A 16826-nucleotide genomic window follows, 5' to 3' on the forward strand; every position below is an offset into this window, starting at 1 on the left:
TCTTGGAATCCAGGAAAGTGTTAGTTCACTGTGCTGAAATCCAAAAAAGACTGCTAAACTGTGAAAGAAAATTTGCATTCCAGAGACACCAAAGGAGTTAGTCCACAACTCTGTGCGGCAAGGGGCAAACATCTGTATGCTCTGCCTCCTTTGTCTTTGAGGCAGTTGGAAAACCCTGTAGCATGGAAAAAACCCTGCACTCACTGAACTTTTCCCACCTAGTTCATCTAAATGTAGTGCAGCGTACAGAAAGAAGAACCAAAACATGTTAGTATTTTATTTCTAGTGTCAGAAATTATTACAGGCGAGATGCCGTTTAGGAAAAATAGCAAATCGCTCTGCAGCCTGCTTGAGCTTCCCAGTCGGGTGTGGCTGTCCCATCAGCGGGGCCTGTACTCAGTAGGAAACCACAATCACAGCCCTGACACTGGCATGTCACCGTGACCTTTCTAAGCCCAAGTGCTGTCTTTTTGTCTTCCATTGGCAGAAGTGTAATTAGAAGGCCTCATTTTCAACAGAAGCCAAGTGATTGCCAAATGTGCTCGAATGATCTCTAGAGGATCAGAGTTAGCTCATCGCCCTCTGGCTGTTCCCAGTGCCACTCCCAGGAGTTAGAGGCTTAAAGTTTTCCCTTTCTTTTGAAAGAGATCAAGTTTGGTTCAAAGAAGCGTCTCTGTCACATGCATATGTACAAGGAGAAACCTTCTGTGTGCCCCTGGTGGTTGGCTCAGACCTCTCATGGCTGTAGTGTAGGGAATAATTGCAATCTACACAATCAGGAAGAAAATAAGCACCATGCAGTCCTGGGCTTCAGAAAACAGGCATGTGAGCAGAATGGTACTAAGAACATTTCTAGTCTCTGCTTGCATATCATGATTCTAATGGATGATTCAGGGTGGTTTAATTCTGATCTGAAATGTGCACACAGGTGGTCATTACTGTGTATACACATAGCTGGAAAGATCTTTGCTTAAACTCACATTTTAGAATGTTCCCCTAGATGGGTCAATTACCCTTGATAATCAGATGGTGTTAAGTAAAAGAGTGTTGCCCTACTGACTGTGTGTATGAATAATTTCAGATCATTTATGCTCTTAGGGGAGATTTTAGCATTATTTTTTTTTTTTGAGAGATACACTCTTGCTGAGATGAAAACAATTAACCCTAAGACTAAAACACACCTAAAATGTTACTTTATTTAATGCAGTTCATTTTCTTCTCCATACAACAAATACTTTTTGCAGGCATGTTATGACTACATGCTGTTACAGAGGGTGATAACGTATTGGCCTTCAATGCCTGGAAACAAATAATGATACAGGTTGCCACTGGCAAGAATGATGAGAGGTGGGCCTTAGACAGCATGCCATGAGAATCATACCATGAGAATCAGTGTGTCTGAGGTCCAGGCGAGACCTTCCATTTCCATCACTGTGTATTCATTTTCTGTTATCAAAGGCAGAGGTGCAGGCACAGAAGCACTGAGCAGTGGCTTTTGACTTGTGTTCATTTGGTCTTTTGAACCATTTGCAACCACAAGTTTGGCACTTCAGAAGGTACCCAGTGATTGGATTGGGGCTAGGGAACACAAAAGAAAGTATGTCATTTGGGTCCTGGATGTCACATCTTCATCAATGTGAGTAATACTGGGAAAAAAACATCTTCCTAGTGACAGCATCCTACTAAATAATATGAAAAGGGACAAGAAACCCCAAATTATATATTTATAAGGTATACTGGGGACAGCCGGATGCTAACAATGAGCCAAGGCATTTTGTGGGATCACCACTACAGGGATCTAGAAGAAACTTACTGATTAGCAGTAAGTGTGAACTAGAGAAAATCTTGTTTGCCTTTGGTGTAGAAGCCATCGATTCAAATTCTGATCACCTTAAGATGTGTAGCATAGAAATTCTCCATTCTGCCTCCCCTGCCTGACTGCTGTGGAGATATCTGAGGTCCTGTGCATGCACAGTTAATGCCTATGTCCGATGCTAGATTTTGTTTGGTAGAGATAAAGGCCTGGAAATTATTTTTTTAACGAGGAAAAGTTACATAAAACCAACATTAAAGCTAGCATTACATACCAGAACTAAATTCTTCCTCCCACATATGGGGTCTCAATTAACTATTAAAAATACATGGAGACACTTTCAATCTTAGCAGGTGAGGACACCAAATGTCACTTAATTCTTAGACTTTGAAACCCAGCCTTGTGAAGTCCACAGCAGCTCTTTGACTGTATGACAGGCTTGCTGCAGTTCTCACGTGAATAAGTCCTAACAAGACTATGCCTTGAAGATGTTGTAAAGACAGCTCTCTGATTGGACTTGGCTCAGAAGGAAAGGAATTCTATTCTTTCTTCCCCTCTCACGATGGTCTCGCTGGGGTTCTGTGATCTTTTAATTTGCCTCTGGCATGAAGGTAGCTTTACCTCCCCCCATTTCTCAGGATTCTGACACATGCAAGAAAAGGATTTTGGAAGACCTACCATTCAACATGGTTACATGCTTTAAAATGACAAATCACTTCTCTGAGCCTTAAGGAGTAGCTATACTAATTTTTTTTAATCAAAAGGTTTGTTCATTTGTTTGGATACGGTCTCTCATTGACCTGGAATTCGCCCAATAACCTAGACTTGATGGCCAGTGAGCCACAAGGACCCACCCTCTCATCAGCACTAGGGTTACAATATGTGCCACTATACCTGGCTTTTGGAATATGCATTTTTCATTTTTTGTGTATGGGTTTGGGGCTATATGTATGTTTGTGTACCATGTGGGAGCAGTTTCTCCAAAGAGGATGTTGAATTATTAGAACTGGGGTTACATAAGGGTATGAGCTACCGTGTGTATTCTGGATTTGAATCTGGGCCTTCTGGAGCAGTCAGTGCTGTTAATGTACAAACCATCTTTCCAGTCTTTCACACCTAGCTTTAAAACAACAACAACAACAACAACAGCAAAAACAAACCCTAAGTCCTAGTGAATAAACTCAGGTCTCTGTGCTTCCTTGTTAAGCACTTTACCAAGTGAGACATCTCCCAGCTCTACTCTTTTCTTAATTTTAAAGCTAATTTATATAATTCAAATATAAACAAAATTCTTTTCTTCTACTTCATGATTCTAGATTAATAATTCTACATTTCTCTGAAATGTTTAGTTGTTCATATGCATGTTCTTGCCTGAAAATACTGAATTCTCCCACACTACTTCACAGATTTTTTTTTTGTTGTTGTTGTTACAATATTCTACCTGGAGAGTGAGTTTTGTTTGAAGGCAGGCTTGTCTAAAACATCTCTCAAGGAGGCTTAGATAATGATGAAGACTCTTGTTATAACATAACATCGGTTCCAAAGAGGATTCTTACCAGCTTTCTTTTCAGTGGCAAATCAAACTCCACCAAGAAGAGAGGTGGCGTCACAAACCACAGAAAGCAACCTGTCCTCCCCCATTCTCAAGTAATTTCTCTTTTCCCTGCCACTTCAGGTTGCTCATGTCTTCATGAGAGCACATGCGTGCCCTGTGCCTTTAAGCAGTTGTCTGTAGATGTGCTTGCTTCCTATTGCTCTGGAAACTTGGGAATGAAGGGAGGGTGTCTCCTACTTTCCTTCCTCGTTGCACTTCCAGGGTGTTCAGCCCTTCACTCCCTAGGCTCTCTGTGATGGTAGAGGGAGATCATTAGAGGAGGCATATGGAGTGTTTGTTTAAAGAGAATTTTAAGAAGTTTGAAAAATTATAAACAACAATCCAAAGTTATCCTCAGAAGGATTTCATATAAAAAAATGAAAGTTGAAATTATTTTACAGAATCCTCAGCTAGGTGTTTTAAGGTATCGTGTGTGTGTGTGTGTGTGTGTGTGTGTGTGTGTGTGTCTGTCTGTCTGTCTGTCTGTCTGTCTATGTAAGCATGTGTATGAGTGTGTCTCTATGTGTTTCTGTGTGTGTCTGCATGTGTGTGAATGTGCATATGTTTGTGTGTATGTGCAAAAAAAAAGGAAGCCATGACATCACCAGAAAATAGTTTTGAGGGTTTTGATATCATCTAGCAAAATTTGGGGGGAATCATAATTTTTATCTATAAAGAAGAGTTTTGATTCTGATTAGAGAATCACAGTTTAGGGATAACACTGAATTTGCTGTCATTATTTCTAGTCTGTTTGAAACACAGATACAAATATAAAATATACATTGTGGTCAGGATACAGGAGGAGGGCAGCCCACAGTGCAGGGCAGTTTGTGGTAGGACATGTGTGCTCAGCTGGGAAGCAGGGCTGCTGGGGTTTTAACTGGGTTCCTGGGAGCTCCCAGAGCTGCATGAAGTCTTTGCTTATGGAGACCCTACAGCATAGCCATCCTCTGGGAAGCCTTCTTGATCATCAGAACCAAGAAGAGATTAACATTCCATAAGTGAGTTAGGCAGTAGAATTATTTGATATAAATAATTACATTGGTACTTGAGGAGAAATATGCTGAATCATAGACCAAGCTCTTTCTGTGGATTGGAACTACCAGTCTGTTTTAACACTCACACTTGAAGTGTGCTTCTCACGGTTCACCTCTCCGTTCATGTAGACAACGATGGCATCTGCAGAGCCCTGAAGGAGACAAAGCATCTGCATTCCCAGATGATAACTCATGGACTCTGGAGACCCTCCTCTGCCCCTTCATAACCCTCTCAAGTATGGTACACCTGAAACTCACTTAAGCTTACTGTCTGGAAGGTTTTTGCATGGTTACATAAAATAATTTTGTTTTAAATAAATTATCCATAATTTGTTGGTTTATCTTCTAATTAAAATTCATGAAGCATCAGTATTATGCAGAAACACCATTGTAAATGCTGGGGCCCAACAGTGAGTTTTCTGTCTGGTGGTGTAGGAGTTTAGGGGACAGATGGTCTTAAGATCACGATGTGTTTCCTGACTTCATTTCTTTGCATGTAACTTGTAGGTAGGAAACCTGAATGCCTTCTGTTTTCAGTCTAAAGTGTGTCTACAAAAATACAGAAGACGTACAACCCGAACATTGGAGTTGCTTCCCATTGCATAGGGAACCAGGATGTGTAAATTTGCTTCTAGCAATAGTGATGATCCAGGCCTTGGCTTCTGGGTGGTACCAGGATGATGGTTTGTGAACAGGGTGGTATGCATCTCCCAGCCTCGATCCTTTGACACTCCTCGCCAAGGAGTGAGTTTGGACTCTCTTAGAAAGCCTTCTTGGCATCACTTCTGTAACCACAGCATTTCAAGGGAAGCACATATGGAAAGTTGTAATCTCTGGGCTGAAAAAATTATACAGGCATTCCAGGTCCTATTAGTTTCACTGTCCCTGATATTCCCTGATCACACTAAGGCCAAAATGCTCCCTAAAGCATGAGATGTCGCCTCATCATCGTATAATCCTTCCCGTTTTGTGATATTGCTCATTTCACCAAAAATGTAAGATCCACATTTTAGTTTTATAAAATTAAAGTTTTAACACAGCTCCCTTTCTAGTCTTCCAACTAACTCTCCCTGCAAGTCTGTCTTGATCACGGGCGCTCACACTGACCGGAGTATTCCTGTCTGCCGTGTTGGCGGTAGCACCCTCTTCCTTCTCTCTGTGGCGGTTAGTGTTTGTGCTGCCTGCGTGCCTCATTTATATTCAGCTGCTCCTTCCAGCTCTTCTGCCTGGGAATTAGAAAAGTTATTTATATAACACCCAGGGATATAAAAACTACAACCAGATTGTATCTCAGATTTAACAACAGTTGCACTAGGGAGTCTTGAGTACAAGTTTGTTTGTGATTTTAGCTTAATTTTTAGTTAAATTTTTGTTTCTCATCACAACTGGAGCATCATCATTTCAGAAAAGTTTATTGCCTGTGCCTTTTGACTACTGATTCCCTGATTCTTTTCTGCTTCTCTCAATTTTTTTCATTTTAACCATACTTTGATTAGAGTCACTTCTCAAATTAGTATCTGTTGTAAAATTAATAAAATATAGATCTAGCATTAAGTTTAAGTGATAAGGTCTTCCACAGCTTGGTACCAGTTCCTACCCAGGACTGTGGACTGTACAGGCCCATGGCAATGATGATTATTTATGTAGATGATGTTGTGTGTTCCCTGGATGCCTCTTTGAGACTGATGTTCTCACTTCCCCAGCTGCTGGGAATATTGACTGGTGATGGCTCATAGCTAGGTCCCTCTGTGCTAATTATCAGATAAAGCAGAGCACTTCAATCAGAGTTACACTTCATTCGTGGGGATGGTCTTGTGTCTACTGACTGATAAATGCAGCTTATAAAGACTCTCATAAAGAGCGTCATGAAAGAACAATTCTTTAGGTCACTCCCCGCTGTCACATCTTCTTTGGATGAATCTAGGCTTTGGTTGTAGCTACATCATAGATGTCATCTACTCCTTTAATTTTCTATAGATGCTGATCACAAGGATACTGCTCAATAGCTTCCTATGTGAAAAGTTGTTTCAGAATCTGTTCCATAGGCCACACAACCTCAGACTAAAGTTTAGTGGAAAGAGAGAAAAGAGATCACTACCAAACCATGTGGACGCCACAGGGAAAACATCTCATACACAATCCTATGGAGTGTGATTTATTTTTACTATAACAGAAAGAGAATCAGGAAAGATTTCTTTTCTACGGTAAGTGACCTTTGAGCTTCATTTAAAAAAGAACAAGAGAAGATATTTCTAAGCAAAGAAAAGTATAAGACGACCTGGGTATGTGCGTTGTTTTTTAAACGTGAGCTCAGAATGGTGGAGAGAAGGTGAAACTGGCAGGGGAGATCAGTAGTGAGGAGGGGGAGCCAAGTCACAGAGCACCCTGCTGCTTGGGAGGGTCCCCAAGCTGGAGTGTGCTCTTCTGCTAGCTACTCACCTGTCAGAGATGGCACCGTGGACCACATCTAAGACGTGGTCTGAGCAGACCTAGAGACATCTCTTTTGCACTAATTCTTTTGGAGCCTGTTTCCTTCAAAACCGTGATTTCACATTCTCTCTATCCTACTTTAGAAAAGCTTAATATGTATATGAAGAGTCCAGCCTTCTGTTTAAAAATAACCATGTAGAAAAAGTTGCAAAGCTTCCATTGTTGTGCTTAAACTTTTATAATTAGACAATTTCTGAATGTCTTAAGTATGAAGGCAAGCATGTGAGTCCCACTTTGAAAGCTCATTCCAGGGACTTCCCACTTGTTTCCAGTATGAATCTGCTAGTCAGAAATTGCCCTTTTCTCTCATTCTTAGCACTAATAAATAACAGTAAGCTGAAGAATTGGGGTAAATCATCTTACCCTTGAGAAACCTGAAGTAAAGAAAGTATACAAGAGAAATTATTCCTCTGTGTCTTTCCAGCAAGGACACTGCAGTCTTTAAGCAGCGCGTGTTCCTTGTTATGGCTATATAAGAGTCTGTCAGGCCTCTCTCTAAATTACCAGGAGTCAAGAAAGTAGAAATGCCAACCTCAAGTGCCCTCATGAGCTCAGCGACCCAGTTAACCAGTAGGTCCTGAGTGTCAGCTCACCTGGCCTAGAGGAAGTACAAGCGTGCTCCGCCTTGATGGTACAAAATGGGGCCAGACATACAGTAGAGGGAGTTGTCTGGGAAGGTTAGCGTGCCCTTCGCGCCCGTTTGTCTGAGCCAGCTACTTTCTTGGAAACTTTCTTTTTTCTGATTTTGGGACATTTTTTATGAGGCTAATTTTAGACATACTTTAAGTTTATTTTCTTTGTAGAACTGACCAGATTACCCATCCCCTGAATAGTCTACTCACAGACCATAATGCTCTCCCTTAGAAACTGACTAAGCCTGGTATGTTGCTCCTGGTTTTGAGCAAATGAGCTGAACCTCAGAGCCAAGCCTCAGTGCAAACAAATACGTTTTCGGGTCTAGCATATTCTGGTTTATTCAACTCCATTACAGACTGGGTTTTAAAAAGAAGGGGAAAAAGTGAAAAACCCACAAAGAAGCAAAACAGAAGCCCCAGGAGGACAATTTCCAGTCACACTGATTCAGATCACCAGAGTAGAAGAGAAGAGGGGTGTCTTCCTCCAGGCTTTTGCCCTGGATGCCTCTGGTATTGTAATTTCACCACTTCAAGATGGGAGGAAAGGAACCTAAGAGTTTCCGGGAGGTTAGACTATGATCAAAGGCAACTTCAGAACCTCAGACAGCCACAGCTCATCAGAGAGAATGATGGTGGATTTGCCAGTTCATCTTGGGATACAATCCAGAGTTGGAGGAGGTAGACCAGTGCTGAGCCACCATGGTAGTTAGACAAGATTTCTGTATCCATTCTTTCTGTGGGGCATTTATCCCCGGCTTGTTTTTATCCCATAAGTATACTGGGACAAAGAAGTATATCCTTTGAATATAATCCCTTCCAACTGGAAAACGTTAGTGGCTTTTCCGGAGGACGCAGGTTCAAATCCCAGTACCTACATGGCAACTCAAAACTGTCTTAACTCCAGTGGATGCGACTCTCTCACACAGACATACAGGTCAAATAACAATGCACTTAAAAATAATAAGTAATTTTTTGGAAATCCTTAAAAAAAACCAGTCCCTTCCTTTAATGAAATTACAGTATTTTGTAGTAATGAGATAGATAGATAGATAGATAGATAGATAGATAGATAGATAGATAGATAAGTACTGTATAAAAATGAATAAATGAAATGGGGTTGAAAGAAGTAGTGTAGTCAGATGGGTAATGGAAGAGCTTTCTAACCTGTACATTGGAAGACCAGACTGGCCCTTGACGTAGTTCATGGACTCATGCGTCAAGATGTAAAAGCTTGGCATTTCCTGAATAGGAGCGAGAGTGGGCAGTAGGATGCTATCACACTACAGGGCCATGAAGGCCTGGCGTAAGACAAGTACATGATCACACCTGTGGTTCAGGATCACATTGGGCATCCTTGTGGGTTAAAGGGGGTTACTTCAGTTTTCAGGGCCTTTGTTAACTCTCTACAGGCATCTCTCCCTTCAACATATTTAAAGATCTCAGGGCAGGAAGGCAACTTCTCCTTAATTTTCCTGCTCCATCCACTTCGGTGTCTAGCTCTTGACACATACATCCTAATTTGATTCCCAATTCTAGTGAGTCATTTCAGATGCCTTATTTAGAGAAGAACATATTACACGTGAAATAAGATTATTGGTTAAGAACACAGTCTGTGGGGTGGGATTAATAGTTGCCCTTGCTAACTTGCTGACTATTAGCTCTTAAGGATCACATTTATACCTAAGGCACAACATATTTTCAAAGCCAAGTAAACCTTTGTTCACTTCTACAACCAGACCGCCATTTTATGTTCAACATTTCTATCAGGAGTTCATTTAGCCTGAATTTTGAGGTTTTAAATGGGAGCTTGGGTTAGGGCTATACAGAGGTGCATGGACTTGTCTCAGTCATTACACAGATAAAATGTTAGGGGCTATCAGTGACCCTACTAGGTCTTCAATGTTGAGACAAGTTCTACTTGAAATCGTAAAGCAGTCTTCTAAACATAGAACCTGTGTGGTGTACTTCAGTGAATACATCTAGCCTACCATGTGTTTTTATAAGTAAAGTTCTAATGAATTACAGACCTCTTGCTCATGTGTTCTCAGAGGCAGCCTTTTGTTAGTACCACAGATCCCTACTATGAGAGCCTTTATTGAAAAGCTTGCCATCACTCTTTGTGCTGTAGAGTGGAATGCCATAGGAGACAAGACAGCAGGCATTCTAAGACATGGGTTTACTGCCCAGTGCCTGGGTGATCCCCTCTGACCCACTGTGTGCATCACTTTGATGTCACTGATGATGCTGCTGCAAACCGCCCTCCCTACTGTGCAGTGGTCAACACTGAAGCCATGCTGTCCTGCTAACCAGTTTCCTTTCTTTCCTCAGAATACGCTGGAGCAGTGCAGTGTGTGCTCTAAGCCCATCATGGAGCGGATCCTCCGTGCCACTGGGAAGGCCTACCACCCCCACTGCTTCACCTGCGTGATGTGCCACCGTAGCCTGGACGGCATCCCCTTTACCGTAGATGCTTGCGGTCTCATTCACTGCATTGAGGACTTCCACAAGTAAGCGGCCCCTCTGCCCTCTGCCCTCTGACCTGCTGGCATGACCTCTTGGCATATGCTCTTGCTGCCCACCACTGGCTGTGCTTCTTTCTGAGCTATGTACTCTGAGATCTCGGGAGATATTCCAAGAGTGATCTCTGGAGCATAGGAGGTCCCTGTCACCCTCCCATACTCTCTCTATTCAGAGCTTCTCTACAGTTGGTCATGACATCCTTGTGAAGCTGTAGATATGGAGTAGTTGGTTCAGGGACATGAGAGGTGTGACCATTGGCATGTTGCACAACTCCCAGCTCTTTAATTTAGTTATTACACCAAAACTTGTCCTAACTGTGACAACCTCTCCACACTTGTCACTGTACCATTAGGAGGTGCTGGTACACAGGCACAGAGACCAGTTCCATCCCACAGTTCCAGTGTGAGAGGCAGTCGCATGCCATAGTCAACATATCCATGCCCTCCCTCACCCTCCTCCCCGACCGAGGCCTTGTGTGCTTCCATGTGTTTCCTGATGACTTCAGTTGTGCCTCATTTTTGAGAAGGATCCTAAAAACATATGACTTGTCTTCATGTCTCTGATTTCACAGCCGCTCTCTCTTCCATCACAACTGCAGGGTTTGGGAAAATGGCAGTTTTGTATTTTTCTTCATGTGCTTGTTGGCTGGCTAACCAGTTCGTCCCACCAGTGCACATGTCTATTCTGGTCTATGTGGGAAGCTTCAGGTACGGCCTGTGAGAGGCACTACGGCTCCCTTGCTTCCTTCCGTTCACTGGGCAGCTGCTCTGTGAGTGGTTTGTAAGACTTCGAAGGTTGAAGCACATTGCTGACCACTTTGGGCTCCGCTCTGAGGCTCAAGACGGGCTGTGGGTTTCTCTCCCCGCTCTTGATTGTCAGCGTCCAGAAGGTACTTTCCGCAAGCAGTTTGGGGACCTGAGACTCATATTTTAAAAATGAATTTCCTGACCACTTGCCTAAGTAGCAGTGAAAGCAAAAACTTCACCAAAAGATGCGAGGCTGAATGAATTAAATAAAAAAAAAAAAAAAAAAAGAGAGAGAGAGAGAGAGAGAGAGAAAGAAAAAGAAAAAGCCCAGGAGCAGAAAATTTCAACTTGAATTAGACAAGAAAAGGCTCATTTTTAAAGGGCAGTCACAGCATAAATTGTACTTCACATTACTGCTATTTTTAGCTTGTAATTACACATGAAAAAAAAAACCTGCATCTATTTAAGGGAAGTGAAAAGAAGCCAGCTCGGAGTGTTTTTCTGTCACTGTTCTCCCCTCTCTGAGACTCCGCTGATCCAAGAAAGACAGAGAGCTGTAAGCAGAGCACACATGTTTGTGTTGCTGGAAGAGCCAGAGATGTTACACCCCTCAATTAAAAGGGGAAATCAGTTCTGACAAATGTAAGTTTATATCACTGCCATTTCTCTTTCTTTCTAGTGGTGGGGAGCATAATTAGAGACTTGTAACCAGTGACATAAGCGTGTGGGTCTGAACATTCCCGCACAGCAGACTGGAGTGACTGAAGGGGGAAAGAAGGCTACACATCTCAAGCCCTGCCCCTCCCCTTTCAGTTCACATGAAAAAGAAGTTTTGTTTTATTTTTTTAAATAATGTCTGCACAATTGGAAGTTATGGGGGCAGGTGGATATTGACCTTTTATGGAAAAGAAAAATAAAACCAAAACATATTCCAGAATACTTGTTGCTTAGCTTTGAAAGTACTAGAATACAGAGTGGGTAACCTTTAATCATAGGGTGCTAGCCTTCCATCATGAGGTGGTAGCCTTCCACTATGGGGTGCCAGCCCCATCAAGGAAACCATGGGGTGCTAGCTATCCGGCATAGGGTGCTAGCCTTCCATCATGAGGTGCTAGCTGTCTAGCATGGGAGAGTTACCTCATGGTCAGGGAGACCAACACAGGGGCAGAGCCTGCGTCTCTACTTTGAAAAGCTTCCTTCTGGTTGTCCTGAGTGGGTTTCTCCTGTGAGCTTTCAGGACACACATTTCACACATGTGGGTTCTACTCACATTCACACACTTCCCTCTACATGCCAGTAGCTGTGTTGAGTGCTGAAGGAGAAGCAGGACAGAGAGAGCTAGATAAAGGTCCATGTTAGTGTGGGCTTGTGGGAGGCGGGTGTGTGGGTATTCCCAGGGTACAGGGCAGAAAGAGCAGCACCAGAGGAGAGCTGCCCTGTCCTCCTCAGAACTGATCATTTGGCTCGGGGATCCAGGCAGGCCTCATGCAAGCAGGAGAAGAAGTGTTACTAAGAAACAAGGGGGGTTTTGATAGAGGAGGTAAGGGTTGTCTATGGAAAAGCCTCTCAAATGTCATCTCAGAGCTTCACACTTGAAGGGCAGAATCGTGAGGTTTGCCTAATGAGCCATTTGGTTAAGGTTGGCTCATATCTATAGCCAGGGAATTGAACTCTTTCACAGACTTGATCACCAGTAGCTACTAAGAACTCTATAGTTAATGTGATTGCCTTAGGTCCTATACATAGTATGTGGAGGTGGCCAGTGGGTGTGTACACACACACACACACACACACACACACACACCATACACACATACGTATGTACATATACAGTCTCCTCATTTTACCTATATGACTGTATTCAAAGCTGTACTTACTATTTTTAAAAGATTTGTTTGATCTTACCCCTCCTTATTCCCAGGGATCATGCCACCTCTATATTGGAGTAAGTTTGTAAGCCTATATAGTGTTATTGGACTTGTAATGACCTATACATATGAATAGTTTCACAGTAACCAATTTAGATATTTCTTGCAACAAGATAGACTACATATAAAAAGTTTAGGACAAATACAGGAGCATGGAGAATTCCCTATGCTGGAATATTGTTGAATCCATGTTTCTAGTGCCAGGGCACTGGTGATGCCCAGGACAGTCAGCTTAAACTGTTGGTGTGTGATGCATACACGACGATCTGTGGTTTCTTGGCAGAGATGTCACCTGTGGTCTTAGTGAGACTTCCTTCCCCTATGACAAATACCTGAGTAGAAAAGGCCTGTTTGGACCCATGATTTTCAGAATGTTTAGTCTGTAGTGAGCTGGTCCTGGGTTTCTGGACCCATGGTAAGGCAGTATGTGACTGAAGAAAGGCACGAGAGAAAAGGGCTATTCACCTCATGGCTGCCAGGGATAAGATGTGCCCTCAGTGTGTGAACTGCTCGCTCTAACAAGCCTACCTTCTACCTCTTTTCCCACCTCCCGACACACTGTGACTCCAATACTGGGCTTACCTGTTGAAGTTTAAGCTGCCATAATCCAGTCACCTCCCAAAGGTTCATCAGCTGGCAACCAAGGCCTAAGTCTGTGAGCCTGAAGGGAATGTGGCAAATCCAAACCATTGCACTGATCCATTTAGTCATTAAGTTAGCATTCATTTGTTAATTGCCAAAAATCTGTTGGGTATGAAATGACTACCTTCATGGCTCCCTTAAGATGGCCATCAGCAGAAAATAATGACATGTGTACAGTGCGTAACAGAACTTAGTACATAATAGGCACTTAGTAAACAATAACCATCAGAACTGCTTTTACCCCCATTTTTATTATTTATTAGTGTCTCCTTGGCAACTTAAGCACTGGAAAACACCCCTTCGCATCATGAGCACTGTAGTGACAGCTGCTGCCTCTCTGCTTTGCTAAGGATGAGTGATTGGTCAGAATCATAGCTCTAGACTGCCTAGAGAAGGACCATGAGACTAGAAAGAGTCCAGTCATATCTTTCTCATAAAAAACAGTATAGCAAGTGGCTCATGTCATTGAGTATTGTTCAAAATTCTCCTCTATGAGCCAATCATAGTAGTCAGCAAAGACATAAAAATAATTACTACCTAAAAAGGGAGGGAGGGAGAGAGACAGACAGAGAGAGGGGGAAGGAGGAGGAGGAGGAGGAGGAGGAGGAGGAGGAGGAGGAAGAGGAGAGACTGAATCCTAGAGGAATACTTGTACCTGGGAACCCAGTGAGGCTGTGGCTGCTTCTGCCCTTTCAGCAGCCTGGTGGCTAAGGAGAGGGAGTTTTAAAGTTAATATCAGAAGCCTTTCTATTTTACTACTGATAACCCAGATTCAAAAATAATCAGGTAATTCAAAGCAGTTTTTTTCCCACTAAATATCAACTTCTTGCATAAAATATCAATTACAACAACCCTGATTACTACTGCAGTTGTACCATGATCCTCTTAATTTTTCTTTCACAGCAATCAATTGATCTGCTGCTTAATTCATATTTATTTAGATTGCAGCCATACAGATGCCTTTTGGTGCCTTCAGGAAAATTAAAATGTACACAGAGAGTATAATGTATGTAAAAACTCTTTGACAACCGTGAAGTTTTCTGCAGAGTATTAGATTACTATCATTATTTCCTTTTAAGTCTTACTACAAGTAGATAAATTTTATCATCATTAATCTTAAAACTATTACCATGAAAACTTTAGTAACTTTCTTAATATCTCTACATCCTCTTTCTCTCTCACTGGATTTTAAGTGTTGAAACAGGATCTCACCCAGTAGCCCAAGCTAGGTTGGAACTTAGGATGATCCTCCTGCCTCAGCCTCTTCAGTACTAGGATTTCAGACGTGCTGGTTCTGTGTACCTTTTAATGATTATCTTCAGTTCTTACATGTGTCCATTCTAAACATGTCTCAGTTCACACCTTCACAAATGATATATATGCAGATGTGTGCTCGAGGCTTCCTGTGGTCAAGAATTCAAGACACATTTTAACAAAAGAAGCTGTAGAGATTAATAATGTTAGGATATTTGTCTATGGCAGAATGAAGGAATACCAATAGAAGCAAATCAGAGGGTAGTCAGGACCTACCAAGACCTTTGTCATCCATGTTCAGGCAGGACCTTGTTTCCTGTGTTCAGCTAGCTCATGCCCATGGAATAATCCTATGCACAGGATTGCTGCATTCTACCTGCTGCCTGCTAATGTATTCCCTGGTATTCTCCGTGCAAAGCAGATCCATCCCCTCCCTGTCAGATAGTACTGCACACCGTCTGGAGAGGCCTCTACTGCCTCAGTCTCTTCTGGTCAAGGTCGCCCAGGAAGTACAGCGCAGGTGTCAGCCTTTGAGTCTTTCCGTTTCCTTAGGTTCCCCTCTCCTGTACTTGACATCTCACCAGAATTCTTTCTATTTTCAGGAAATTTGCCCCGCGCTGTTCTGTGTGCAAGGAACCTATCATGCCAGCCCCAGGCCAGGAGGAGACTGTCCGCATTGTGGCTCTGGACCGTGATTTCCATGTGCACTGCTACCGCTGTGAGGTCTGTGCCATCCCCAAGTCAGAGCAGTCATAAAACCTGGAGACCTTAGTGCCTAACAGAGACCTTATCGCTCACAAACAGTTTTTAGCTCTGACCCAGGCAGTTAATAATACACTTACATCAATTTACCCCACTCTTCATAGCCCTGCCCCTCTCTCTGTATATTTTAAATGCTTCAAATTTTTATTCCTCCAGATATGACTTTGAGACCTAAACAGAAAATTATGTCACAGAATATTGTAAACTACTAAGCTAGAGGAATGGTGATGATGGTGGTGGTGGTAAAGCATCTTTAACTTATGATTTGGTTAACTATTTCTATGGGTAGAGAGGCCATTATCACCCAGTGAGTAGGAGAGAAAAAAAAAAAAACACTCATCTTAGAGATACAGGTGCTTCTCATTCAGAATCATGGAAATTTATTGACATAGTAGTTAGTTTCCAAGGATCATTTGAGAGACCATTAAGAACTATAGAAGAGACAGCACAGGGTGCTGTGAGAATCCACAAAGCATATTCATAACCAGCCTATAGTGAGAAGAGTGGCTTAGCTGACACTGTGCAGGACATGCAGGCATGGACACGCTAATAGGCCAGAGTAGATGTTTCCCTTGTCAGTTTACAAAGTATGCTGCCCTAAGAATGTGGTTTTGAAATAATTGACCTTCTTCATGTTACCCAGGCTCTCTCCCTCCAGTTTTCTTTCTCATTCCTATCTCCTGGGGATGCAGCACTTGTCAGTCCCGTCCCCTGTCTGTATGGGATGCAGGCTGTCTTATCTCCATCCTGTTATGCCCCCCATCTGTATGAGATGCAGGCTTTCTTATCCCCTTGCCCTTATGGAGGATGCCCAAGGATGCAGGCTGGCGAGGCTCTGAAGGCCCCGGAGGATTTGTCCACTGCATTCGCTGCCTTGCCTATAACTAACCATCTGTTTTATGCGCTCTGCCTTGTTTCTCCCTAAAGCCCAGGTTGTATGCCCCTCTCCAATCTTAACATGAAGAAATAACAAACAGATTTTATACAAGGTTTATAACCAGGGAAGTAAAGAGAACATCAGTTTTCAGCCATCCTCGTTCCAGAATTCCAGTGATGAGGCTCCTTTAGAGGTCATTTTACAGGAGACATTAAGACCCCAAGAAGGGCCCCCACAGTCCCTTGCATACTCTGTTACATACACATAGCCTTTACTTGTGTTTTTGCATCCAGTGTGCTGTACAAATTATATTTGCTTCTAATTGCTGAGAAACTTCCAGAAACATAAACCATAAAATGAGAAGAGTCTAAAATGGAAGACAGCAAGCCACGTTCTAACCCTGCCTGCACCCTGAGAAACAGGAAGCAGACCCCTACACTCTCCATTCTGGCCTCCTCCTAACACCTCTCAGTGTTACGATGCTTCCAGTGTGGTGGTCGGTATTGGAACCTCCTGCAGGGTCCAAAT

General features: G+C 42.7%; 1 protein-coding gene across 7 annotated transcripts in view; it reads left to right on the forward strand.

Annotated features, from left to right (window-relative positions):
* The window catches only part of Lpp (LIM domain containing preferred translocation partner in lipoma), a 599010-nt gene that overhangs the window by 575403 nt on the left and 6781 nt on the right, over positions 1 to 16826 (forward strand). For all 7 annotated transcript variants that reach the window (XM_029544361.1, XM_029544363.1, XM_029544362.1 and 4 more), the window contains 2 exons: positions 9898 to 10076; positions 15262 to 15382. In XM_029544361.1, the coding sequence (XP_029400221.1) occupies positions 9898 to 10076; positions 15262 to 15382 (300 nt within the window). The remainder of the gene's footprint in view (positions 1 to 9897; positions 10077 to 15261; positions 15383 to 16826) is intronic.

Source organism: Mus pahari, chromosome 12 (genome assembly GCF_900095145.1).
Source record: "Mus pahari chromosome 12, PAHARI_EIJ_v1.1, whole genome shotgun sequence".
NCBI lineage: Eukaryota > Metazoa > Chordata > Mammalia > Rodentia > Muridae > Mus > Mus pahari.